The 27,342-nt window shown below is 44.5% G+C and overlaps 1 protein-coding gene across 6 annotated transcripts in view; it reads right to left on the bottom strand.

Moving 5' to 3' along the window:
* The window catches only part of MAP3K20 (mitogen-activated protein kinase kinase kinase 20), an 800,901-nt gene that overhangs the window by 723,878 nt on the left and 49,681 nt on the right, over positions 1–27,342 (bottom strand). For 3 of the 6 annotated variants that reach the window (XM_069225360.1, XM_069225358.1, XM_069225359.1), the window contains exon 2: positions 1,303–1,495. In XM_069225360.1, the coding sequence (XP_069081461.1) occupies positions 1,303–1,461 (159 nt within the window). In that variant the 5' untranslated portion in view covers positions 1,462–1,495. Of the gene's footprint in view, positions 1–1,302; positions 1,496–1,622; positions 1,801–27,342 lie in introns of those variants that run through there. The other 3 variants (XM_069225361.1, XM_069225357.1, XM_069225355.1) reach the window with 3 other exon arrangements.

Here is a 27,342-nt window from a genome sequence, read left to right as displayed (position 1 = left end):
ACTGAAAGAACATACTGAATGAAATCCATACAACAATAGCAGTTGTTCCAAGCTAGGCCCCAACGTCTGTGGGGCACTGGGACTCCGACCCCAGCAATATGTTCAGCCCTGCGGAAACTCACAACGCCACCAGCTGCACCTGTATCATCACGTCATACTGAGCGCTGCAGGGGGCACTTCAAAGCACACCGAAGCTTTGCTCTAGTACAGAGGCACTAGCCGGGTCTTCTTGTGATAGTAACTGCATCCTAGGGGGCTCTCAATGTGATGGGCAGCATGGTCTTTAGCAGCCCCTAGTGGTTATGAGAAATGTCAACGTGTGCCCATTCATAGTGCGGCAACTCCCTATTGTGCACAGGGAAGGAGGTCTGTGAGTCAATCCCTGTAGATGAAGCATAATGCCGACTGCTCAGTTTAGCCCTCAAGCTGTGCAACATATGTTTTTAATGCACAACCGGCGGATACCAACTCGTTTAGTTTATTTAAAACGTCCTTAGAGTAAAGCTGCCGGCATATGATTTGGCTCAAACAATGTTATTGTGTTAAACGCGTTTGTTATTCTGCCTGTAAATTTGTAGATCAATTTTGTGACTATTCAGATGACTTAATACCGAAGTCAGGAACCCCCTCCAGCATCACTGAAAAGCGTTTGAACCTGCCTGTGGAGCAGAGTGGGGAAGTGCGCGAAGTGACAGAGAGAGGGACCAGAGAGGGCAGCGAGTGTTTGAGACTGCAGAGAACACATGGCAGTGTGACAGCCTAAGGGGCAGGGAAAGCAGTGTTTGAAGCTGAGCGGGGTGGGGGGTGGGGTTGGGGGGAGGGGAGGGGTTGTGCCCAGAGCTGCAGCAGCATAGGTGTTGCAAGTAAATTAGTGAGGTGGTCCAATCTTAAAATCAGTCAACTTGATTACACATTACGCGAGGATGCGTCGGTCGCACTTCCTGTCACCTGCAATTCGTACTAATTTATATTCAAAATTGATATCGTGACTCGGACCCCATCGATATATCTGTGAAGCTCGCTCCCATGTTTCCAAGTCAAGAGTCTGTCAAAGCACTATGGAGGCTAAATATCGCCATAGCGACTTAAGTCTTGTTTTATTGCCAAAGCAAACGCCACAAACATATCAAGCATATCTCTTGGTTATACTCCACAAACAAGTCTTTAAACAAAATAAGACATAGAAAACGAGATAAGCATTCTGCTCTGAGAGTAAAAAAAATATTTTGCTGCCTTTCAAATGTGCCCAGAAATCACACACTGTATTTTATTAGTTTTACAAACCCACAAAATAAGCCTTACCTCTTTTTCTATTTTGAGGAGCTTCTTCACGGCCACCTCCTTGTCTTGCGAAAGCCATTGTGCGCGGTACACGCTGCCGAAGCTCCCTCCGCCGCAGTTTTCGAAAAACTGCAAGTCGTCAAACTTAATTTGCACAAATGAAGCACTGATAGACGACATCTCATAATGACAAAATCCTGCACACCGCTCAAGCCTGTAAAAACAGGGAAAAAAAAGAAAGTCTAGTTCCGGCACATTCTGTGACACACCACGTGCTTCACTTTCCAAATCGGCAACCCTCCGAGTAAGAACGCCAGCCCAAAAGCACTCGGTGAACTCGCCTGAGATTTACACCAACAACAGAGCACAAAACAACTCACACCGACTTCCCAACCCGTGCGAGTAATGGCTGTGCGCAGTCAGAGGACAGGCGAGGTGAGTTCCCAGACTGACACTGACTCGGCCGTGGGTCGGGCCTGTTTCGCTGAACCCTCGCGTGTCCCCATGTGAGGCAGTGACAGACGGCAAGCGCGCTTTCAACTCCGTGCTTGCATAGCAGTTCTGGAATCTAAACTACGCAGCCTTTCCATGTTGTGATCCCTCCAGAAAAGTATAAATGGCCTACGCAAATGACCCCGCTGGCATGGACTGAACGTTAACCCTTCAGGGGACGGTACCTAGGCGTGAGCAGTACACACTCCTACCTGCTCACTCGTAATAGCCTAAAATCATACAGACAATAGTTTCCTTCTGAAAAAGAACATTTAAAAGCCCTTCTTCCTAGTCATTCACAGCTACAAACTTACATAGCTAACAATATTCTGGAAGAACTACACTACATAAAAAGTGCATGCCCCCATAGCGCGTGCTGTGCCTTCAGGTATATACAACACATTTGTTGACAGCTATCTATAACGCAGCACTCATGCATGAAGCATGTGCCATAAGAATATTATAAAAAATATCGACCATGAGTTGGTAGAATTAAGCATGTAAATGTTTTTTCCCCTCAAAAACACTTTCCCAAATAATTTGCACAGAGAAATTGGTGACCCCTGCATGTAAGATCTTAAAAACATACATCCATTCATTATGCAACATCTGTCCCGTAGTGCAGCGCCTCCCACACGTTTTAGAACCACAACTAAATTTTTAGAATAGCAAACTTTCGCCACCCAACTACTTTTAATAGACATAAGACGGGCAATGTTTTAATAGAACTAAAGCATTGTGTGGTAGTGCACTGTCATTTACAGACAGCACATTTTCATTCAAAATGACAACCAAATTTGCACAGGCATACAGTTTTACTTATAAAATTAAATTGCACACAGTGATAATGTGTGGAATTTGGTTTCTATGAATATTTATCATTTGTGCATTACCAAGTCAAGGGTCTTGATTTTTGTGATCCTATTAAAATCTTTGTTTCCACCACACTTAAAAACTATAAAATATGTGCTTCATTTTCCTTTACAAACTGGTGAATGTATACAGTTCATTTAAATTTTGTTGCGTGTTAAAAAAAATGACATCCTTTCCATCCACACTCCCTGTACCCCTGCATGATTGCGACATAATTCACTTTACTTTTCTTTCTCTGACGTCTAAGTGAGAGGAGTTTCTAAACCCAATCCCCATGTCAAAACAATAAGCAACAATTTGTCAGAAAGGTGTCTTTGAAGTGCTGCAAATGTGACACGAAATACAGAATTTAAAGACATTAATTTATTGCTTGAACTTTCACTGCCCACCAAAAATCTTTTCTCGACCTGCCAGTGGGTTGCGGCCCACAGTTTGGGAAACACTGCCATAATCTATTTCAGAAAAAAACCTTGTTTACATAAAAAAAAAAATGCATCTTTCTAAAAACAATCACATCCACAATTATGTATACTCCTCCAGATTTCTTCCACATCTAGTTTGCAGAACCCACCTTGCTAGTCACCGTCCTGATAATTCTACAGTGTGAAATAGCTTAATACATTTTTTAAAGCAATAATTACGTCTGAGCTTTTGCCTGAGATCCTGTCTGCATTACTTTTGGCCAGCGATTGCACTTTTACTAGCCTTGCTCCCAGGATAAAAAGGGACATTTTGGGTATCACAGAGGGGTGAAGCTGGTCAAGTATTCAGAATACTTAGGAATACCTAGAGCAACTCATGAAGTATGTTCTGGCTTGCAGTGCATCGCTATGATGTCTGTGATGGCAGGGATATCTTCCCAGTCTGTTCAATCAATTCATATCAGAAGCAAATGTGCCTTGGAATGCAGGTCATCCTGTGGGGAGGGGACACACAAGTGCCTCTTCTGCCAGAGGGGTGGTATTCCACCTACCCTACTCTACTTGCAAATATCCAAAAGGAATTGGACAGGTCACCTCATCCACTATTTGCATGCCGCTTCATCATCAGTGACCTATCACCGCCAAGGTAGGAGAATACCGGGGAGGACTGTGCATAGGTCTAAAAGAATCTCCCTAACTCTCCTAATGTGTCTGGGTGGATACTGAGTAGCAGCCTATATTATTGCAACTTCTGGAGGCTTGTGTATCTTTGATTTGCCTTGCTGAATTACCCATATCTTTATTTTACCATCGTTATTTCATTCTACATGTACTTCCTCAACTACCCTTAGGATTGAAACGATCCTTGACCATATCTCATTACTTTGTCCTGCTTTCACTTCACCAACTATCCCTCACTGTAAGCATTGCTGTAACAATTTAATTTTTTTTATTTTTAATTCAGTTTAATCACAATTTCTTAAATACTCACATGTACTTAATCCTACATTTCATTACATTCTTTAAATTAAACTAACATATGTAATTCTAACATCCCACTTGAATGTTCCTGCATTATTGTTTTTTAAAAGTTTTTAAAAGGTGCTCCACACAGCATGAATTCCGACTGAGCACACCAGGAGGAAGGAACAACAGACTATTTAAGCCAATTCTCTATATGTCCAAAGGTATACCAGGAAAATAGTCCATAGTTCTGTCACACGTGCAAGCCTTCCTTAATGATCTTTTGTCGTTGGGGTTATCTTGTGATATTACATTAGATGAAAAAGATGCAGAATAAATCCATGAGGAATTGGAATGGCGTTAGCCATCTGAATGAAAAAGGACAGAAAATGGAAGTCATTCTGAAGTTTAGTGGAAGGCAAATATCAAGTTCTGGCTTGATATAGTCTGCTTGGAAAAGGTAGGCTTTCAGATTTTTTACGAATTTTAGGAGAATAAATTGAATTGAGTATTTATAGAGCGCAATTGCCACTCCCAGAGGAGCGTCCTGGCGCTACTGCAGAAAGTGAAATAACCCCCTAGTCAATGTGTGAAGATCGCACCTAGGAAAAAAATTAACTTAGGGAATAAGGGAATAACACACTATGTCAGCGATTCCATAGATCCAAGATTTTAACTGCTTCCTAAAGGTAATTTCTGAATCAATAAACCTTAGGTGGCTGGGAAGATAGTTCCAGTTCTTGATAACTAGAACAGTGAAGGATTTTCTCCTTCTGGTTCTTAATCTAAAAGAGACAGGCTCGAGAAAATTTGCCTGGGAGGACCCGAGGGTTCTGCTCGTGATATAATGGGTGAACCTTGAAGTCAGAAATTTCAGTCCAGTTGCTTTGTAGGCTCTGAAGGTCATTAAAAGAGTTTTGAGAAGGACCCTTTTTGAAATGTCCTCCAAGGCAGTGTTTTTAGGGCTGCTGAAGTAGAAACTTCTTGACAGTTTAAGAACTGATCTGGCGGCTGCATGCTGGACAACTTGAAGTTTCTGCAACGTCTGTTTCAAAGATCCAGCAGACAGACTATTAGTGTAATCCAGCTTGGAGGTTATAAGCTCAGAGACAACTGTTTTATTTGTTGTCAGAAGCAAAAAATCCAAAAGTTTCCTTAAAGATTTTCTTAGATTAAAAAATGTGCCCGCAACTGTTACGACTCAGTAGTCCCATCTCTAGGGGGCGCTGTACGGGGACTGTCAGAAGCCTGGGAATCACCTTGAACAGTTATCTAGAGTCCCTTGCTGACTCAGGTTTGTTTCTCTTTTGGCCAGGGTATACTTGTGTAGTACTACATTTGCTTCCTGGAACTGCAAATCCCATAATGCACAGCATGGTAGTCAGGAAAGCCCGGATTCTGTTTCCCATTGTTTTGTATGGGAGAAGTCCAGTTGCTCCTTTTCACCGGATCCTCTCCTCCAGGACTTGCGAGTGTCTGAAATTACACACACCTGAGACCTCTCCTGTGCAGCCCAGCTTGGAACTGCTTATAAGCAGCCATTTCCCCAAGATCCCCGTCGTGCATTGGAGTTCGATTCCTTTGTGTTACAGACCCCTTATCGGATGGTGTTCCAGTTTTGTTCCTGTTCTGTTCCAGCTTGATCCTGTTTCCTGTTTCTCTGCCCTGCTCCTGATTGTTCCAGCCAGAGTCTGCTCCCTATCTCTTAGCCTTGTACCTGTTTTTTTCTTCCAGAGCCTGCTCCCTGTTTCTCTGTTCTGTTCCTGCCTTGTTTCAGCCTGAACCTGCTCTCTGTTTCCCAGTCCTGTTTACTGCTTATTCCTACTCCCTGTATTCCAGCCCTGTCCTTGCCTGTTCCAGCCAGAGCCTGCTCTCTGTTTCCCAGTCCTGTCTCTGTTTGTTCCAGCCAGAAGTTTACACCCTGTTTTCCAGTCCAAGTCCAGCTTTTGCTTCAGCCTGAGCCTGTTCCCAGTTCTTGCCTCTACCCCTTAGTTTGTTCCCTTCTGTTTCCGTTTCCTCTCGGTATTTGTGTCTGGTAAGTGTTCTATCAGTCTTCACCGGTGTATAAGTGTCCTCCTTTGTACTGGGGTTGGCTCCTGGGTTCCAGGAGGCAATTCCAGCCCCTCTCCTTGTCTAGTGTTATACGTTGTCTTTCGTGCCTAACTGTGACAGTGTGCTATTGCTGTTGTTCCAGGAATCGCCACTGTGTTTCCAGCTGGACCCACAAGAGCTTGTTGTGTGTATGTAAGTACAATCCTTGTTTGTGCTCTAGGGTCCAGAGACAGAATCACTTCTGCTGCCTCCTTTCTATGGCGCTGGCAGGGTGACTATCTGTAAGAGCAAACTGCACAGAGGCATTGACATTCCCTGTCACTGTGGGAGGTTCTCGCCCTACTCTGTGTACAACCCCAGCGTGTTTGTCCATTAGTAATCCGTTTCCTGTTTGTTCACACAAGGGTTGCTCTGCTTTTGCTTTCCTGTTTCCTGTGCCTGTGCATGACTGTCCTTTCCGTGTATGCCTTTAGCTGCTCTTCTGCCCCAATATACTACCTCTTTAGGATATTCGGTGACTTCAAGGGGTGTCCCAACCAGAGTCCTGATCAGACCCGCCCGAAACCGTGACAGCGACAGCAAGAGCCAGGGGCAGAAAGACAATAGGGAGTCAAATTTTACTCCCAGGGTCCTGACAACCTTCACAGTGGCTGGAGGAGAGGGGCTGAATCTGGCCGCCACCGGGCTGAGGCAAAAAGATATGAATTACCCAGCAGCACGATATCGTTTTTTTTAGTGTCGCATTTCAGGTGGTTGTCTTGCATCCACTGAATGACTGCAGTTAAACCATTTTTAAAATTCAACTATGATCCAAGTGATGCTTTGTCCAGCAATAGTATCAGCTGGATATCATCTACATATGAAATGGTATCTATTCCGAAAGACGTAATCAGGGAGATTAAAGGAGCCATATAGATGTTGGACACAGCAGGGCTCAACGATGAGCCCTGTGGAACTCCTAAGGTAAATGTTTTTTCTGCAGAGGAATAGGAGCCCAATATGACCATTTGTCTGCAATCTGTAAGAAATTATTTTATGCAGGAGTGGGACAATCCATCAATCCCACAAATTTTGATACAGTGGAGCAAGATATCATGAGAGATGGTATCGAATGCAGTGGATAAATCTAACAAAATCAACATTGCATTCTTTCCTGCAACCAAGATCAATTTAAATGTGTCCAAGACTTCCAACAATGCAGACTCAGTGGAATGCTTAGGGTGGATCTTGACTGCCGTGAGTGAAGCACATTAGCGCTTTCCAGGAATGTAATCAATTGGTTATTGACCAACTTTTCAATTATTTTACTCATTTCAGGCAATAATGAGATTTGGCGCAAGTTGGACAGTATGTTTGGGCATGCAAGGGGATTCTTTCTGAATGGTTTAATTACTGCCAACTTCCAATCTGAGGGCACTTCTGCTGTAGCTAAAGAGGTATTCATAATCTCATTAATCAGAGGGTTGACTGTATCCACCACTTTATGGAGGGCCTGGGGGTTCAGGGGGCATGAGTCATTTAGTGATCCTGATAACAGGATAGCCAGGTGGGATTGGGCAGTTCAAATTTCATGGAAAGCAAATTGGAAATTCTCTTCAAGTCATAAGGAGAGAGCAAATCAGCTCAAAAGCATGAGCCATTTACACAAATTTTCTATTTGTAAGGAAGAACTGACAGATCCGTGGAGGCCGATCGTGAATGTCTTTGAGGCTAGTACAGATGAAGGACTCTTTTAAGAAATGATGGATGATGACAAGGGAAAATGTGGGGACTAACCATAGTAGTATAAATTGTGATCTCTCGTAGACCAGAAGCCAAGGCAATGAAGCTGGGTGTAATATGGTCATTTTCTGAATGTTATGAAATTGTCTTTGATTGTTGAGGAAAGAGGTAAAGACTTCCAAAGGGTTCAGTCTTGAATGGGGAACATTCTTCCACCACATTTTTTGAGTTTGGGCAGATTAACCAATAGTAGATTGCTGGAGGCTTCCACAGCGTTTCTTAGACAGATACGGATGAAGGATTCTTTTTGAATCTATGGAGTGTGATCATGGAGAGATTTGTGAGCTAATCATAGTATTATGAACATTTTGAACTGTGATCGCTGTTGGACAAGGAGCCAACTATGCCAGCTCTGACTTGGTCATTATGTTTCGTCCTAAGTGTGAAATGGGCAACAACATAATTGTGAATTTTTGTAGTTCAGCGGGACACATCTGTGGGAAGTCAGACCTGTAAAACGCTATGAGATTAGTTTCAATACAGAAAGATTACTACTAGATTTAAGAACACTGGGGACCAACAGTAGAGGGAATATTAAGTTAAGAAGATGAAGGTGATGAAACACATTTCTCTTCACAGTATTCACTTAGTGGGAGGAATCTGTGTCAAAAAGACTCCTAAATTGCAGTTTGTGGTAGCTGGATTAGATGGAAACCCATGGCGGCAAAAGAGCGATGGGATAAGTTTGCAGTATACATGAGGATGGTCTCAGTTCTTTGGCTGTTGAGATAAAAGGCAGATATTTTGCTTAACAGAATGGGCTAGCTAAAAGCAGCACCCTGATTGTGAAGCAGTGTTATATTTCAACTTAAGGCTGATCTGTGAGTCATCAGAATATATTTGATATCTGAGACTATGAGCATCAAGTATAGTGGATAGTACCATGTAGACATTGAAGGGGCTCAATGAGAAAACAAATCTGTTTTGGACTTTACATGAAATTGTCGTGATTTAAAGAAGAATATCCCCATCTTAACCTGGTGAAATTTATCATCAAGGAAGGATTTAAACTAGGCACCATGATTCCACAGTTTCCACCACAGTTAATCTATCAAGCGGTATTTTGTGAGACATGCTGTCAAATAATGTTGATAGCCTAATACTATTACAGTACAGACATGCACATTGTTTCTGGCAGCAAGGGGTTCCTCTCTACTGTTGAGATGTGTGGGTTTGTTTCCATGATGAGGGCTACAACCACATTGGTGGACTTTAATCAATATGACATTATTCTCAAGTTGTATGTAAAGTATTTTTAGAAACAATTACCTCTAGGGTCGTAGCTATGCAGGGCAGACATGACATACGTTTGTAGTTAGAGGTGACCACCAGGTCCGAAACTGTTTTTTTAGTGTTCATTATAACGGGCACAGCTAGCCCTGGGTTGATTGGTTCTCATTCACGTTTGTCCAGTGGGCCCATGCAAAACTGTAGTGGATAAAACTAAGGGCCTGATTTATACTTTTTAGTGCCACATTTGTGTCATTTTTTGATGCAAAAGCGGTGCAAACGTACAAAATTAAATTATATTTTGTAAGTTTGCGACGCTTTTGCGTCAAAAAATGATGCAAATGCGCCGCAAAAAAGTATAAATCAAGCCCTAAGCCTCTTGAAAACTGTCCTTTAAGAGTCATCTCTGACAGTGCACTACGAATTAGGTGCAGATGCTTGCTTACAAGGACTCTTACAGTCTACTTAAGGATGCTCTTGTCAAATAAGCAAAATATTAGTTTGTTTGGCTCAACCTGACTTTTCAAAAACCCTGCCACCTTCTGACTAACTTCAAATAAACTTTAAATTTCAAATGCCCTATTTACTGAATGTGCACCATTGTTATTCCTGTGTAGTGTATATCCTTTGTTGCAAAGATCCAAAATGATTGTGACAATAATTGTCTTCCAGGCACCACCATGTGGTAACACACCAACAATAGAAATCATGTTGTGGGGGTTATATATATATATATCTATATATAAATATATATAGATATATATATATATATATATATATAAATATATATATATATGAACCCATGGTGGTCCTAAATCCCTGTTCCCGTGTGACACCTGCGCCTAGAACCCCACTCAATCCCTCCTCATGTGGCAAATGGGCCAAGAACATAGTGGGTGTTCTTTATATATGAATGCAGTGCTGGTGTATACCATTGCAGAACCTTGACATTTTACTTCTTAGTTGCAGTGCACAAAACCTGAGAGTGCATGATTCATTCTGTGATCCCAAATATTCCAAAAGGCAGTAAGCTAGTAGGCTACCAGATGCTGTTAAATTGTACTAGCATGATCTCCCATTGTATGTCCTACTGGATGGTTAGCTAAACATTTCACCCCTCTTTCTTTGAATCAGCAAACCTAGCCATCACGTATTAACAGTCAACTACACAGGCTGTACCAACCTATCACTTTATTGTTCTAGCCAGCCAGATTCTTAAATAGTCCACGTGGCCAGATTTGAACATTTCCAATGCCATCTTCATGTCTAGACTAACCAGCCCTATTTCCTGCTTCTACAGTCCTCAACATTTTCCATGCCTGCCCACTATTTAAGATATGTGGGAAAATGCAAAAATATTACTGTTATCACAGTGGTAAACAAACATCCCTCATGTTATAAGACCAGATGTCACCTGAGCAAGGGCTAATAGGTTTTTGTCAGTTAAAGTTGTTTTGTTGTGGGCAAAGTTGCTTTTGCACCTGCATTTTTAATTTGTCATTTGGTCCTAGTGTGAGATACTGTACACTGGATGTTCCAAGCATTGAGAACACATAGATTTATGGATTTCCATTTATTAAAACAATATACAAATATTACCAATTAATTTAAAAGACTGTAATTAAGCGTCAATATTATTTAAGAGGCCACAACTCTTTTAGACAGATTTACTAATAACATGGCTTCCAGCATGGGCAATAATTGCTGCAGGCCTACCTGTGTTGCAGCTAGATGCACTAAGTCGTCATCATATATCAAAATATACACTTTGGCGCGGAAGGTAACTCGTTGATGCTTCAGTGCAGCAAAGACCACTGCAGGTGGTCACAAATTGGCACATTTATACTCAGTGTTATACAATTGTCCTCTGGTAGGCATTCACCTGGTGGATTTTGGTGCGGTGATTAAATAGGTGACTCTGTGGTCCTCAAGCCCTGAAGCCCCAAAATTCCACGGCAATGAAACACGTTTGTCACCCGTCTAGTGAGAGCATGTATTTTTGCTTTTTATTAAGCATATAGGGTCTCTATTATTAAAGTATAACAAAAGTCCCCTGGACACAATTTTAAGTTCACGGTTATGAGACCTTGTGTTAGGGAATAATGCTCTTGCATTGGGGACCTGGCAGCATTAGCATCAGTGACAGATACAGATATCTACACTACACCCTCACGTTACATAATTTTAGTGGTGGCTTGTAACATCCCTGCATGCATAGGATCCCGCCAGTAATGAGAAGCCTTGTCAGTTGGAACTGTTAACCAACGGGCACCTTGTGTTTGCTAACGTGAGGCGTCTACTATTCCCTTTTTAGCACCTGCGGTTGTTCATTTTACTGTCGAAGTAGAACTCCAAATGAAGGAAATTACTTAGTTCTACCTGAACTAAAGTTGTGATAGGGCGGAGACTAGAAATATATTATGTAGTGTGCTGGAAAGAGGCGTTCTTTGTGTTATGGTCTGCCTTACAGCCAAGAGGGAAATCCAGTGAGGTTGAGGCATATTTAGATGTTTTCAAGTGGTAGATAGGAATCAGCGGGTGCCAAGGTGGACAATGTGAAGGTGAGGCAATGAGGGGGGGAGTTGCATAAAACTATATGGAAGTTATATTTTCCTGATTAAATACATTTTATATTATTTTTTAACGAAGGTGTTGCAATTGCATTCCCAGCACGAACTGCACCTAGGGCTTTCTCGGACAAAGGTCTCCTCAAACAGCCCATTCAGCATCTACTCTGTGTGAAAAGTTATTACAGGCAGACAGAAGACGGTGGCATCTGGTCCTTTAACTGAGTTGTGTTCACTAAGGCGTTCTACCAGAAATAAGGAGCCGGGAAATCACTTAGAGGCCTTCCGGGTTATTACCGCGGGGAGCCCTACAGCACTTTATAATTCTAAATTCTCCTTTTTCACAAGAGAGCGTCCAATATGCGGAATAGAACAACTTTTTTTTAAGTTACCTGACAATTTTATGCTGGGCAAGAGCCGTCACCCTCAAGTGACCCTGAATCCGGCTCCTACTCTATCAGCTTCCTATCAGCATTCCGCCATGGGTTAGTTTCTCAATGCCCCGCAGGAAAACTACATATATATTTCAGTCCTAAACTCTATTTTTTCGCCTCTACCATGCCCTGTAAGAAAAAGAGCAGCGTTTCCACACTTCATTCTATGATTCCATGTCGGGGTCTCTCAGTGTGTCTCTTGGTAATATCAGCTCGAGACCATGGGCCAGATGTAGGAAACTGTTTGCGACTCGCAAACGGCAAAAATTGCCGTTTGCGAGTCGCAAAACGCAGTTTCCTATGCAGAAATGCATTTTGCGAGTCGGAACCGACTCGCAAAATGCATTTCCGACTCGCAAATAGGAAGGGGTGTTCCCTTCCTATTTGCGACTCGCAGTGGGATGCAATACCATTTCGCAGTTACCATCCACTTCAAGTGGATGGTAACCCACTCGCAAATTGGAAGGGGTTACCATGGGACCCCTTCCAGTTTGTGACTGGACCCACAAATATTTTTTCAGGGCAGGGAGTGGTCCTAGGGACCACTCCCTGCCCTGAAAAAGTTCCGAAACTAAAGGTTTCGTTTTTTTTTTTAGGTGCAGCTCGTTTTCCTGTAAGGAAAACGGGCTACACTTAAAAAAAAAAAACTGCTTTATTGTTCAAGCAGTCACGAACATGGAGGTCTGCTGACGACAGCAGGCCTCCATGTTAGCGAGTGCCTATACTCGCTATGGGGCCGCAATTTGCGACCCACCTCATGAATATTCATGAGGTGGGTCATTGCGACCCCATAGCGAGTCGCAGTCGGTGTCTGAGACACCGTACTGCATAGCAATTTGCGACTTGCAAATTGCGAGTCGCAGGGACTCGCAATTTGCAAGTCGCAAATTGCCGTTTTGCTACATCTGGCCCCATGTTACAGAATAATTTTCTTATTTTGCAACTAACACTAAAAAAACAAATCTGACACGTATGTGGAAAAATTTAAAATATAAATCCTTTGGCAAATGTACACATTAAACCAGATGTGAAACCCGTTTATTATTTGGTGCAGCCGCGTCAGCACTTTAAAATCATGTACTCCATAAATAGATAACTTGCTAATGTTCCGTTTATATAAAACCTGGCATGAAGTATAGATTTATGTGAGGTAAATGCAATCATGTTCCAGAGGCGGAAGTGGGTCTGGTCAGTGACGGCAGTGGGCGGCTCCAATTGTGGAAGTGGTCATCAGCCTTCTAAGAACATTTGCGGGGACTGGCACTTTGCTTTTTTAAACCAAATTAAGCAATGTTCATAATAAGTAGCAAACAATGATATAAAAAATATATTTGCCATATTGTGTATGCACCAAAACTGGACTGTTGTGACATTTGACTCAATAATAGTGAAAACAAGTATAGGTAAATAGACCAAAGCATTTAAAAATAAGTGAACGTACACACAGTCTTAGTTCTTTTTATTTGGTGGTACACGTAGATGTCATGCTCTTTAGGGTAACATCTAAATGTGTAACCAGCCATCACAAGTCAGGAGACTGGGAAGGGAGCATCAGTGATGTCACCCTAAGGGTAACGTGTCAACATAACTTGAGCAAGGTGGTGTCCGCGGATGTACAGGCATAAATTGAGGGTTTCCACCTGTTTGGTAAGAATTGGTAAATTCACTGCTCCACCATGAAAGACGACACCACACCAATCATGGAACATCTCAACTTCCAACTCCACACCGACACCAAGATGACCATCAGAGGCACCCTTGCTTACAGAACACCAGATCCCTGTAGTTGCTTCTGTGATTCATCGTGCCTCCATCCATCGATTCTAAGCACTACATCTTCCTCAGTGCCCTCAACTTCCACCTTGACAACCCCAATGACACCATCCCCACCAACCTCCTGGCAAGCATGAGCAACATCGGCCTCACCCAGCTAGTCACCAACTCCAAAAGCGTAGGACACACTCCGGACCCAATCTTCACAACCAGTGACAGAGCCAAGTACAGCCATGTTACTGAGCTCAGCTGGACCAACCACATAATCATCCACTTCACCATCACAGGACCCCCGAACACCACCACCAAGCCCCCAAGCTGCTCCCATCACAATTGGAACAATGTGACAGAGACCCAATGGATGGACGCCCTCAACACCACCCAGCCCAACACTACAACCCACCTGCAACAGGCCATCCATAACTTCTCCGTCTGGATCTCCAACTGTGCCTACAGAGTCACCCCCATAAAGCCTGCCAATACTAGCAGAGCAGCAAAACATGCTAGCAGGTACACACCATCAAACACAAATGCAAGTGACTAGAAGGCCATTGGCACTCCAACAGAAACCCCACAAACCATAACAGCTTCAAGTCAGTGCTCAACAAATACCACCAACGCCTCAAGGACACAGGAGAGGCCCTGTCAGACTGCATTGAAGCAAGCACCAACCACACCAAGGAACTGTTCAGCATTATCTGGCAGTTCTCCTGCCCTTCAGCCACCAAGAACACAGTCTGCCCTTCACAAGAACTCTGCAACACACTAGCAAATTACTTCCACAACAAGATATCTGCCTTCTACAGCAACTTCAATCTCCAACCCACTGACATCACACCAACGGACACCACCCACACCCACCCGCTCACCACCTGGGAGCTACTCACCATGCAGAGCGCCACAGCCACCATGACCTCCATCCACTCCAGAGCACCCACGGACCCCTGCCCCATCACATCTTCAACCTCATACATAAAGAAATCAGTGATGTACTTACATCCATTCTCAACACATCCATAACCACAGCCACCTTTACAGACACATGGAAACATGCAGCGGTCAGACCCCTCCTGAAGAAACCCTTCGTCGACCCCTCTGAACTCAAAAACTATTGCCCCATCTCGCTACTCTCGTTCCCTGCCAAAGTCCTGGAAAATGCCAACAACCACCACTTCACTGAACACCTAGAAAGAAACGACCTACTTGACCGTCACAGTCCGGCTTCTGTGCCAACCACAGCACCGAGTCTGCCCTGACTGCAACAACAGACGACATCAGGACCCTCCTCGATCAGGGCGAAACAATGGCCCTGATCCTCCTTAACCTCTCAGCAGTGTTCAACACCGTATCCCACCAAAACCTCATCAGAAGACTCCACCATGTCAGGATCCAGGGAGGCACTCACAAATGGATTGCATCCTTCTTCAAAGGACGCAGCCAGAAAATCTGCCTTCCTTCCTTCACCTCTGAGCCCAAGAGCATCATCTGTGGCCATCATTTGTGGTATCCTACAAGGATCTTCCCTCAATCCCACCCTATTGAACATCTACATGACACCCCTGGCCGACATCATAGGAACCCATGGACTCAACTTTATATCTTACGCAGGCGACAACCAACTCATCCTCTCACTCACGGAAGACCCCGCCGCTATCAGAACAAACTTTTGCAATGCCATGACAAGCATCACCAACTGGACGAGGACCAACTGCCTAAAGCTCAACGCAGACAAGACGGAAGTGATGATTTTTGAGAAAAACACTTCCCCATGTGATGACTCCTAGTGGCCTCCCAAACTCAGTCCCACACCCACCCCAACTGACCACACCCGCAGCCTCTGCATTGTCCTGGACAGAAAACTCACCATGAAACGTCAGGTCAATGCAGTCTCCTCCGCCTGCTTCCACACCCTCACCATGCTCCAGAAAATCTTCAGGTAGATCCTCTTTAACACCAGGAAAATTGTCATGCACGCCCTTGTTACCAGCCAGCTGGACTACGGAAACACACTTTATGCCAGAAGCACCAGCCAACTCCTCAAGAGACTCCAGAAAGCAGTGGCCAGACTCATCCTCAACCTCCCCAAACAAACTCACATCACCCTCCAGCTCAGGAACCTCCACTGGCTGCCTGTCCACAAGAGATACCAGTTCAAGATTCTGACACACGCCTACAGGCCCTCCACAACTAAGGTCCAGCATACATCAACCACCACCTGAACTTCTACCAACCCACCAGACAACTGTACTCCACCTCCCTCACACTTGCACACGTTCCTTGCATTCGCCAAAGCTCCTACCTCGCCACCAAATCCTGGAACAACCTACCACTCCACTTGCGAACCTCACCCTCACTTGTGGATTTCAGAAGGGGACTCAAGACCTGGCTTTTCGAGACCCGCGACCCCACAGTGCCTGGATACTCTCAGAGGTGAATAGCCATGCTCTACAAGTACTGATTGCCTGAACCACAGCCACCTCCACATGACTTTCTTCTGGGACTCCATTATCCAACCATGCCTTCCTCTGTGTGGGTCAAACTGCTGAGTACACTGTCAGGGCAGCTGCATTAAATACAAGGTTATCACTCAGTAGCGGCCTAACCCTTTCATACTAATAAAACATAACATTATTTCAAGTTTGAAACCTGATTTCTTTCCGCGATAATTAGGCAGGGGTGAACCCTGATTCCCTTGTAACAAAAAAACATATTTCCCCAACAGACTCCTAAAGTCAGACAGGAAACATGTTCAACGGCTTGTCAGTTGAAATATGTACTGATTGTTTAGGATTTTAGCAATGCATCCATACAATGCTAATTACTTCTGAGAAACTGCAGACTACTGTTGTCCTAGGAAAGACAACTTGAAACACGAGTTTATTTGCAAGAGCCTTGTGCAGAATACTTCAGAGAGTGTGTGAAAAGTCTGAAATAAAAGCCACTGAAAACAAACTCTCTCTGGTTTCTATGGTTATTATTTATGTTTCTACACAAGTATTACTTACAGAATTAATCAGAGTTCTCTCCAAGGACTGAAGATTTTTTTTTAAGCAAGAGGGGCAGTGAGGCCTAGTTTCTGTCCCAGTGCTACCATTTATAGTCATATTTATTCCACCGTGCCAGCAGCCGTCTACCCTCTGCTTCTGAGCGCAGGCCTGTACTTCTTCCAAGTTTTCATTTGCATATGCCTCAGTTAGTTTAATCCCATTCTAATTTGTCCGATGACACACTGACAATTGTAATATTCAGTCAGCTGTGTTAAAAACACACTTTAGGGAAAAGGATTTTCATTGCTTTTTTAGGATAGGCACGGTGCCAACAGACATTCTAATAAAGGAGCACTTAAACTTTGTCGTGTTTCGCACACCACAGAGCTTGCCAGATTCCCTTATTTAGATAGAAAGTTCCCCCGTCTTCAGAATCCTTCCCAACCATACATTTTTATACTAAAATCACCCTATTTTTTTCAGTTTCTAACTCTAATCCTCTAGAGTTGAATTTATCCAGAAACATAGTTCTTACTCACATAAAAAAAAACACTGGGAAATGTTATTTATGGTTCAGCATGCACAAACCAAAAAAGAGTAAATCTTCAGTGCCATGCAGAACACACTCCTCAGTTCACGCCTCTACAGTGGTTTGCCCGTTGTAGATAGTTTTTTTTTTTTTTAACAGACTATTTGCTAATATGTTTGTCGAGTATGGTATGCAGTTTACGCTGTGCATCGTAACTGACGAATTTGAGGGTTTTGTCCGGTTTTGTGTATGCTGAAATGTAACTAACATTTTACGGTGTGTTTTTCAGAGAATATGATTTTTTTTATGATGGACCTCATTCACCTGCAATGTACCTCTTCTACGCTAAAAACTGCCTTTAGTCAGGGTCTGCACCGAACCCTATTCAGCCATGTGGAACTGTGCCTGGCACGGGGCTTACTTACTTTGCTACCTGTCTGCTAATTTTCATGAAAATTTATTAAATAATACCAAAGTTTTTAGTCAATTAAACGTTTATTGTGCCCATTAATCTATGCCCGCCACTGATGAATCTGCTCAAATCACACATACCCACAGACACAAGCCTGCTAAATGCGTTCTCAAATTTCATGTAAATTCATTCAACGGTGTCACATGTATTAGCAAATAAACACTTCTTTGATACTCCCCTTTAAATATGCCCTTCTTTGATAAACCTGCATGAAACTGAAAAACACAAGTGTAGGCTACACCTGCCAGATTCCTCGCATATCCATCAAACAGTGCCAAAGATATTAGTATTCCAAAAAATCTTTTGAGTCCCCATTAAGTCCTGCTATACCTCCATCCCCAAAAATAGGATCGGCACGAAATCTAAAATACCCGCATAAGGTGTGCAATGCTAACTGCCTGCCATATTCAGTGCAGATCCCTCAAACAGCACTATAGTTGTAACCAAATGAACATTTTATAACACTTCCTAAAGCTTTGCCTATCCCTTGATGGATTGGTACAAAACATACCAATATACAACAATCCTGCCACGCTTCTGCCAACTTTTGTGAAGATTCATCACATAGTGTTAATGTTATCAGCAAATTAACACATTTGTGGCCTGCTTTTTAACTGCCTGCCCCCCACAAGCATCTGCAAAATATGAAGTTGACGTGAATAGGCTAAACATGCTCTGCTAAATTTTGTGGAGATCCATCAAGCTTTGTCAATGCTGTTACAAAATCAATAATCTTTTGATTTCGCCTTCAAAGTTTATCCCTTCACCACTACCCATTTTATCCGCATGAATATTGAAATACCTCACTGGGTGTAATTTGCTAACTGTCTGTTACATTTTTATGTAAATTTATCAAGCAGCGCCAAACTTATAAGCAAATATAATTTTTATAGAGCCCCCAGAACACCCATTCACTGATTGTTACAAAATTTGACATCCCAATAGAAAACTAATATTTACAAGCTTCTGATAAATTTTGTGCAGCTTCATCACAGAGTGCAAAACCTTCACGTTTGTGGGCGTGCTAATTATCTCTACTTACTTAGTAACAAAAGAAAAAGAAATCTTTTCAGTTAAAGTTGTGGGTATAATATGTGAGGACTTCAAATCCTGAAAAATGCATTAATGGCCTGCATAGGACCTTGGCGGATGGGATACTCCGTCACAAACGTGACAGATATCCCACCTGCCATTTTACAAGTTCTATAGGATATAACTGAACTTGTAAAACGGCAGAGAGGATATCCCATCCGCCCATGTCGTAATCAGGACCTAAGTCTCAAAAGTGCAATATCCATGCTGTGTTGATCATAAAATAACGTGTTATAAAAACATAAAATTCCCTTTTAAAAAACCTCAGTTAAATGGACATTTTAGTGACAGCCTATAACCCAAAAACCATTGAAATATACCAGTTACGGTAAACTGCAATATATCTCTGCCAATGCACTGATCATGTCATTACACATGATGTCAAGTATTGTCAGAACCCCGTTCAGAGGGTCACATGGCAAGCAGGGGCTACTGGGTCCAACTGTGGGGGTTGAGGCCTTTTATTCCTGATGTCCAGACGCCCAACCTACTATGGGTCCTGAGCAACTGGGCTAGGTGCCCCTTCAGCACTTCGCTCTTAGGGATACTGCGGGTTGAGTAGTCCAAGGCTTCTCGTGGGGGAGATAGACACATGGGGGTGAACAAAGGCTCACAACTCAAAATATGTTCAGCAACAGCATTACATGATTGTCCAGTCAAGTATTGCTTTTATGAAAAAAGGACTATTTCTTTACAAACATAAAGGAAAATACGGCCGTAACAAACAAGACACTATGGGGGTCATTCTGACCCTGGCGGCCGGTGGCCGCCAGGGCCACCGACCACGGGAGCACCGCCAACAGGCTGGCGGTGCTCCCACGAGCATTCTGACCGCGGTGGTTCAGCCGAGGTCAGAAGCGGCAAGTCGGCGGGCTCCCGCCGACTTACCGCTGCTCAGGGGAATCCTTCATGGCGGCGGAGCGCGCTCCGCCGCCATGAGGATTCTGACAGCCCCTACCGCCATCCTGTTCATGGCGGGAAACCCGCCATGAACAGGATGGCGGTAGGGGGTGCCGCGGGGCCCCTGGGGGCCCCTGCCGTGCCCATGCCAATGGCATGGGCACGGCAGGGGCCCCCGTAAGAGGGCCCCGCAAAGTATTTCAGTGTCTGCCATGCAGACACTGAAATACGCGACGGGTGCAAACTGCACCCGTCGCACCCCTGCAACTACGCCGGCTCAATTCTGAGCCGGCGTCCTCGTTGCAGGGGCATTTCCTCTGGGCCGGCGGGCGCTCTTTTGGAGAGCGCCCGCCGGCCCAGAGGAAATGTTAGAATGGCCGCTGCGGTCTTGTGACCGCGGTGCGGTCATTTGGCGGCGGAACCTTGGCGGACGGCCTCCGCCGTCCGCCAAGGTTAAAATCAGGGCCACAGTCCCCTGAGGTCAGGGCTATGGTGTTTTAACGGGCAGTTTTCTGATTCCCTCTCCCTGGTCACTAGCGGTTACTTCCCATTCACTATAGATGACATTCAGGTTAAGCTTTATCAGTGGTCCTAGTCTCAGGAGCCCCACTCTGACTAGTTATAAAGTCAGAAGTGTTCCAGCACCGAAGTGCAATATGGCAGATCAGATTCCCGGGATAATTTGGCCAGTAAATCAATCTTACCCACACCAGCCGGACTTGCACAATAAGAGTCTCTTATCACACCCCTTTTGTGACCATTGAAGTTCTGGTGATTTCTTCACATGAGGCACTGTAGAGGCAGCAATTGGGTGTCCTCGAGTTCCTCACGTGAGGTTCTGCGGAGGCAGCGACTGGGGTGTCCTCAATGCTACTCCAATGCGGGTAAGTTTCCTGCAATCCTCCCCACAGGTGTTGTGGATAGGAAATGCAACAATACTGGTCCTCAGTCGTGGCTTGGGCCCACACAGGTCACCACGGAGGTCTCCTTCTCATGACAGTGGTCACAAACCTATCCCGCTCCTTGCCTTGTTCCAATTCTCCCCTGTGTCATACGGAATCATCATCCTCACTCTGTACAAAGACATGGCCCAATCGCCACATCAGCTCTACCTGCCGCATGGGGGTGCTGACTTCACCACATACAAGGCAATGGCCTGATTGGCATGGCAGCAATCTTCACAGCGGCCCCACCTGGCATACAGGCTCAGCAACTTCTAACCTGCACATGGGGAATGACCAGATTGATGCAGCAAAGTTCACAGCTGACTTCACGGCGGCACTCCCTGGCATACATGTTTCACCAACGTTTACTTGCAGGGTTCACCAACTTTTACCTGCACCTGGGAAGCAACCCTATTGGTGCAGCAGCTACCTCCTTACACCTTGTTACAGGGATCCAATTGCCAAGATCCTTGTAGCTTGCTCTCTCCAATGCTCTCCTCTTCCTTACAGGGCAAAACAGAGTTCACAAGAGTGACTAGAGGTTCACACCTAGATGTCAGCCACAGTGATATATGTATACCAAATGTTTTCCCCTGGGCCTCAGGCCTACTCTTTATGAATCTCTTATTAGCTCTATAGCCTTCCTGGGATGTACCTAGGCTCCTTCCCAGTGACCTCTGTCTGAATCAAAGAGCACCCCTTGAAATGTACTGAAGAGCCCGGCTCTCCCTTCCTCCAGTGTGCTCCACCCAGCTCACAGAAATCCACATATCTGGATGAGGGATTCCTCTGCCTTCCCATCTTCCTCCAGTTAGCCCTGGGTCTCTTTAAATAGAAACCAGAACCTCCCATATATTGTACCATTAACAGACACACATACACCCAGCACATGTATACAACATACATGCACTGCACAGCACTACATCTCCCCTGTACAGTACCATTCACAGACACACATACACCCAACATATGTATTTAACACACACATGTCCCCGTACTGCAACATCCTTGTATTTACACTTCACAGGCACACATACACATAACACATGCATTGTGCAGCACTGCTCACCAAACCTATGTAGGCCAAGTGTGTGTTAAGCACATCAGGAGAGAAACTTTACATGAGTGAGCCCGTAGGCCTCACACCAGTGACAAAGCTAAAAATAGATGTTCACTCCTGCTGATCACTACACTGTATACTGCCACCACTGCACTTGTCTTGCTTAACTCCTGGCAAATTCAATAGCCTTTCACCAGTTTAAGGGTAGCATTGTGGGCGCTTATCCAGGTCCAGAAAGTCCACAATCCATGAAACAGACCTGCATGCATGATCTGCATTCGCCCATGACAACAAAAATCAGCATTAGAGATACAGACCCCATTACAGTTAAGGAAATCTGGGAAGGGGCGCTTGTGCATCACCGTACGGTGCAAGGGACTTTTCCTTTCTAACACATATGATATCACAAATGACATTGCAATGAATCACAGTTTGCATCACATATGCTATCATAGTTGACCTTATTGATGGCACCACTAAATGATTGTTCTTTTGAACATCTGTGGTATGACGGTGGCAATTTACCTCTGTTTCTATATTTATTTATTGACAGGATATTAGCATGCTGAAAGTGGCACGTCACCCATGCAACTACAAATAATGTGTGCCAGGGCATTTATTGATAGTGTAATTACAGAAGTCGCCACAGACACATGCTCAAAAACTCACACACAGAATATATAAAAATGACATCAATGATTAGATCAACTGGTTAAATTAAATATTGCTTCTACAGTGAAATAAATGAGGACATCACTGAAGCCACAAATTACTATTATTCAAAACTATTTGCTAACTGTTGCAAACAGTGTTTCGATATGCATCAATTGCAAGAACATCTGTATATGGGTAGTGGGAAAGCATTCTTCCAAATATTAGTAAAAACAAAAAGGGTAGATAGTGGTAGGGTGGGCAATTGCAGCAGCTTTTACAAGTATATATAAATGACATTAGAAACTAAGAAATCACTGCTGATGTTACATCATATTCAGGGAATTCCCATAGCCTCACCCCCAGGACATACTGTTTGGGATCAGGCACTGTGAGAAAACAGGGCTGATTGCAGAGGCCCCATAACTTTTTGCCCCCATTTTCCACTTTTTGCTGGTGTTTTCCTGACTTTAAAGGTGCCCTGGGTACTGCTAACCAGTCCCAGGGCCTGTGCTCTGTGTAAAATGGATATGCAAATTAGGCTAATTATAATTGGCTAAGTTAACCTACCTATAAGTCCCTAGTATATGGTAGGGCATGTAGGTTTAGGGACCACAGCATAGGTGGTGCACACCTAGGTGCACTGCTGAGGTGCCCAGTGTCATTTTAAAAGCAAGCCTGCCTTGCTGGCTGCTTTTAAATTAAAGTTATATGCAAATTCGACTTTGGAATTAAAGGTACTTCCAAAGTCTTAAACTACCTTATTTTTACATATAAGTCACCCCTAAGGTGTGCCCTATGTGCCCCTAGGGCTGGGTGCCATGTAACTATAAGCAGGGACTTTATAAAAATAGATTTATAAGCCCTGGTGAGGTAAAAACAGCCAAATTCGTTTTCCCTCATTGAAGTAAATGGCCTTCATAGGCTAGAATGGGCAGACTTTATTTTAAATTTTAAAGTCTCCTTAAATGTTACATACCAAGAATTTGGTATCAAATTGATTGTTGTAATAAATCCCACAACTTCCAGTTGTTGGATTTAATATAACTTGTCCAGGTAAAAAGTTTAGACTTTACCTAAAAAGTTGCCAATTTCAGCTCTGCATTGTTTTTGCTGCTGTGCTCTGATTGGCCAGCCTGCAGCAGCTTCTGCCAGGCTGCCTTGATGAGGTGTGAAGTGGCCAGGCTTCACACAAAGGAATGTGCTTGGGGGAGAGAATCTCCCCTCAGCAGATGGTGAGGCAGGAAGGGGGAGGGCTGCCAAACTGGTCTTCAAAGGCAGAGAAGGACATTTGCAGCACCCAGCAACACCCCCACATCCTGCAACCCCAGACAATTAGGTGCCCCCTTGATTAGATTAGGAGAGGGCAGGAGAGGGGTGTGTTTATGATTTTTAGCCACACCAGTGGGTGGGCTCAGCCAGATGTAACCTCCAAAAATCAGATTCATCCATGTTGGATTTTTAGAGACTGTTGCCTTCTGGGATGGATTTTTGCCACACTTCCCAGGAAGTGGTCATCACAGGGGGACGACCCTGTCCCTGATTGGAGAACCAGGGCCCCCCTGCTTTTCACCCAGGAGCAAGGATAAAACTGGCAGACCTGCACCCATGCCTCAGATCCCCACCAAATTTCAAGAAGAAAGAACTTAAGGAGAAGAAGGACTGCCCTGCTGGACCCCTGGCCTGCACCTGGAACCTGCACTCAGAAGGACTGCACCAGCTGCACACTTGGGCTTCACCACAAGAAGGACTTTGCCTGGCTTCAACTGGTTCAAGGAGGGACTCCCTGTTTGCTACAGGTGAAAAATTGCTAAACCAGGGTCCCCTGCACCAACTCCTGAAGAAAGCGACCAGCTGATCACTGTCCAGTGGCCAAAAAGGAGTTTGCGCCAGGTGCATTCTGGGAGTTGAAGTCCGCACCCCCCAAGGACCATCACAGAACTTCTGGACCCTTGGGGTGAGCTGTGGACCCCAAAAGAACCTTAAAAGAACATCTGGGTGAAGCCCCAGAAGTTTGGAAAAGATTTGAGAATTTTTGGAAAAAAGCTCCAGAGAGGGACCGACCCGCCGCGGAAATTCTAGCCGGCTTGCCTCAACCGCGACCCGGCCTGACTTCGTGGTTCGTCCCGGTAAAGAAAAACATCCAAAAAAGAGACTAAGTCCGAACGTAAAAAGTTGACCGGGACCTCCCAGCCATCGTAACCGAGAAGGGCTCCATGGACGTCGGATCAAGATCCAGGTTTACCCTGGTCGAAGGATTTTCATCTCGAAAAAACAACTAAGTCCGAAGGTAAAAGTCTCCACCGAGGAAACCCACATCGCGTATCCGGACAAGGGCTCCAGGAGGTCGGATTCAACTGGCAGGTTCGTCCCGGTGAAGAAAAACTTCAAAATAAAGACTAAGTCAGAAGGTAACTTTTTAACCGAGGCCTCCCGCGACCTGTAGCCGAGCAGGGCTCCATCGCGGTCGGCCTGAAAGTTTGACTTTGCCCCGGTCGAGGTGCAACCAGATGACCCGATTGGCGCTTTTTGTTTCTAAGCGCTAGAAAAGTAATAATTCTTTAAAAATTCATATCTCCGGTTCCCCTGAACCGATTTTAATCGTTTTTGTGTCATTTTAAAGATACAAATATAAACTATTTTTATAAATTGGTTTTGGATTTTTAAACTGTTTCCTGTGTTTTATTTAATTACTGTTTTGTGATATTTGAATGCTTTACACTTTGTCTCCTAAGTTAAGCCTTGACGCTCGTTGCCAAGCTACCAAGGGTTGAGCTGGGATTAATTTACTGAGACCTAACTGTACCTATGTGGAGGTTAGTGGCTTGTTGCTAGGTGTAGGTACCTACCTGCCCTACCAATAACCCATTTTCCAACAGGCACAATAAGGTTTTATGTTTATTTTGTCCTTGTGACATGTAGACCCAACCCCAGGATGTACAAACCCTTTGGCTGTCAGTTTACAGAAACACATACATACATTCATACATACACACACACATACCAAACATCAAGAAACATAAATCTTACTGGCTGCAGCATCTCTGGAGGGAAGCTTCAGAGGTTCCAGGGGGGTTGGGATAGCTATCTTCTCTCACTGGCTGAGATGAGAAGAGGCAGCAGTCCCTACTTCATCACAGGTGGGCTAGGGTCAGAGCGAGTTGCTGACCCAACCCCACTCTTTGACAAGGTGTCAGCGATATACACTTGGCTCTTGGAACTTCAGGGTTTAAAAGTGAAGCACCCGGGTCCCATGCTATCAGTGACACTCCACCTTGTTATGAGGGGGAGGTCTTCCAAGTATTTTGCCAGTCTGAAGAGGTCATGCCCCCAGGAGCTGTGACATCTTCACCCTGGCAAAGTTCAGCTCAGGAATCCAGGGGCCTGTGCATGTAGCGCAAGTTCTCTCTGTCTAAATTGTATTGGTGATTGGTTTATCCATGATTGACATATTTGATTTACTAGAAAGACCCTAGTATAGTGCACCATGTGTGCCTAGGGCCTGTAAATCAAATGCTACTAGTGAGCCTGCAGCACTGAATGTGCCACTCACATGAGTAGCCCTGTAAACATGTCTCAGACCTGCCACTGCAGTGTCTGTTTGGCCAGTTTTAAACTGCAATTTCGACCTGCCAACTGCACCCACCTGCCAGGCCCAAACCATCCCTTTTACTACATGTAAGCCACCCCTAAGGTAGGACCAAGGCAGCCCCCTAGGCACGGTGCAGTATATTTAAAATGTTGGACATGTACTGGTGTGTTTTACTTGTCCTGATAGTGAAATACTGCTAAATTTGGTGTTCACTTTTGCGCAAGACCTCTCCCTCCCATAGGGTAAGGCCGGGATTGTCTTGAAATACCTTTTAAGTGCAATTTCCTTTTGGAAACAGATAGAGATATGGAGTCTGGGTTCTCTGAACTCACAATTTAAAAATACATCTTTTGGTGAAGTTCGTTTTTGAATTGTAGGTGTGAAAACACCATTTTTAGAAAGTGGGCATTTTCTTGCTTAACCATTCTGTGCTTCTGTCTGACTGCGGAATACACGTCTGGCTAAGGATGACAGTTGGGCTGTTTGTGAATTGACTCTAGATAGTCACACAAAGAAAGCTGAGGTATGCCCTGCATTTCCTGATGGGTCTTCCTGAGCTAGAGTGGTTGGAGAAGCTGACACTTGCACCTGAATAGGGGTGTGCTTGTCCTCACACAAAGCAGTCTCCAACCCCTAGGAGTGTGTCTGGGACCAGGACAAAGAAAGGCAGGGTCTGTGCACTACAAAGACTTCTCTCTGAAGATTTCCTCCTTCAAAGACAGAAATGTGTATAAGAACTGGGCCTATTACATCACAGAGTGACATTTTGCCAGGAAAAAGAGCTGGATGCTATAGGAGGGACTGCCACTCTGCCCGTTGCTTTGCTCTGCTCTGCTGGCCGGCTGCTTGCTGCTCCTGTCCTGGGATTGGAAGTCCTCGACTTGGCTTTCCTCATCCGGCTTTACAAGGTTCTCCAAGGACTTGAACTGAGCTTGTCTCCTGGTAAGAAGTCTCAGGGCCATCAAAGACTTCACCTACCAGCGCCTGGGCTCTCCTGCTGAGAGTCCTGACTTGACAAGTCATGCCAAATCCAGTTTCTTGGGCCCTTGGAAGTGAGCTCTGGTGCAACCAAGAAGAAACTAACGACATCAATTCCAGAGCGACTTCAGAACTGGCGCCTGTCTCCAACTCCCCACCACCACCTGCACCGGAGCTGTGGTCCTCACCCAGTGCAATGACTGCGGCCTGCAACACATGCCTGACTCTGCCGCAGCACCTCCAAGGTCCTGCCATAGCATGAGTCTCG

This window comes from Pleurodeles waltl, chromosome 3_1, assembly GCF_031143425.1.
Source record: "Pleurodeles waltl isolate 20211129_DDA chromosome 3_1, aPleWal1.hap1.20221129, whole genome shotgun sequence".
Taxonomy (NCBI): Eukaryota; Metazoa; Chordata; class Amphibia; order Caudata; family Salamandridae; genus Pleurodeles; species Pleurodeles waltl.
The sequence above is the reverse complement of the archived record's forward strand: the minus strand, read 5'-3'. Positions and strand labels throughout refer to the sequence as shown.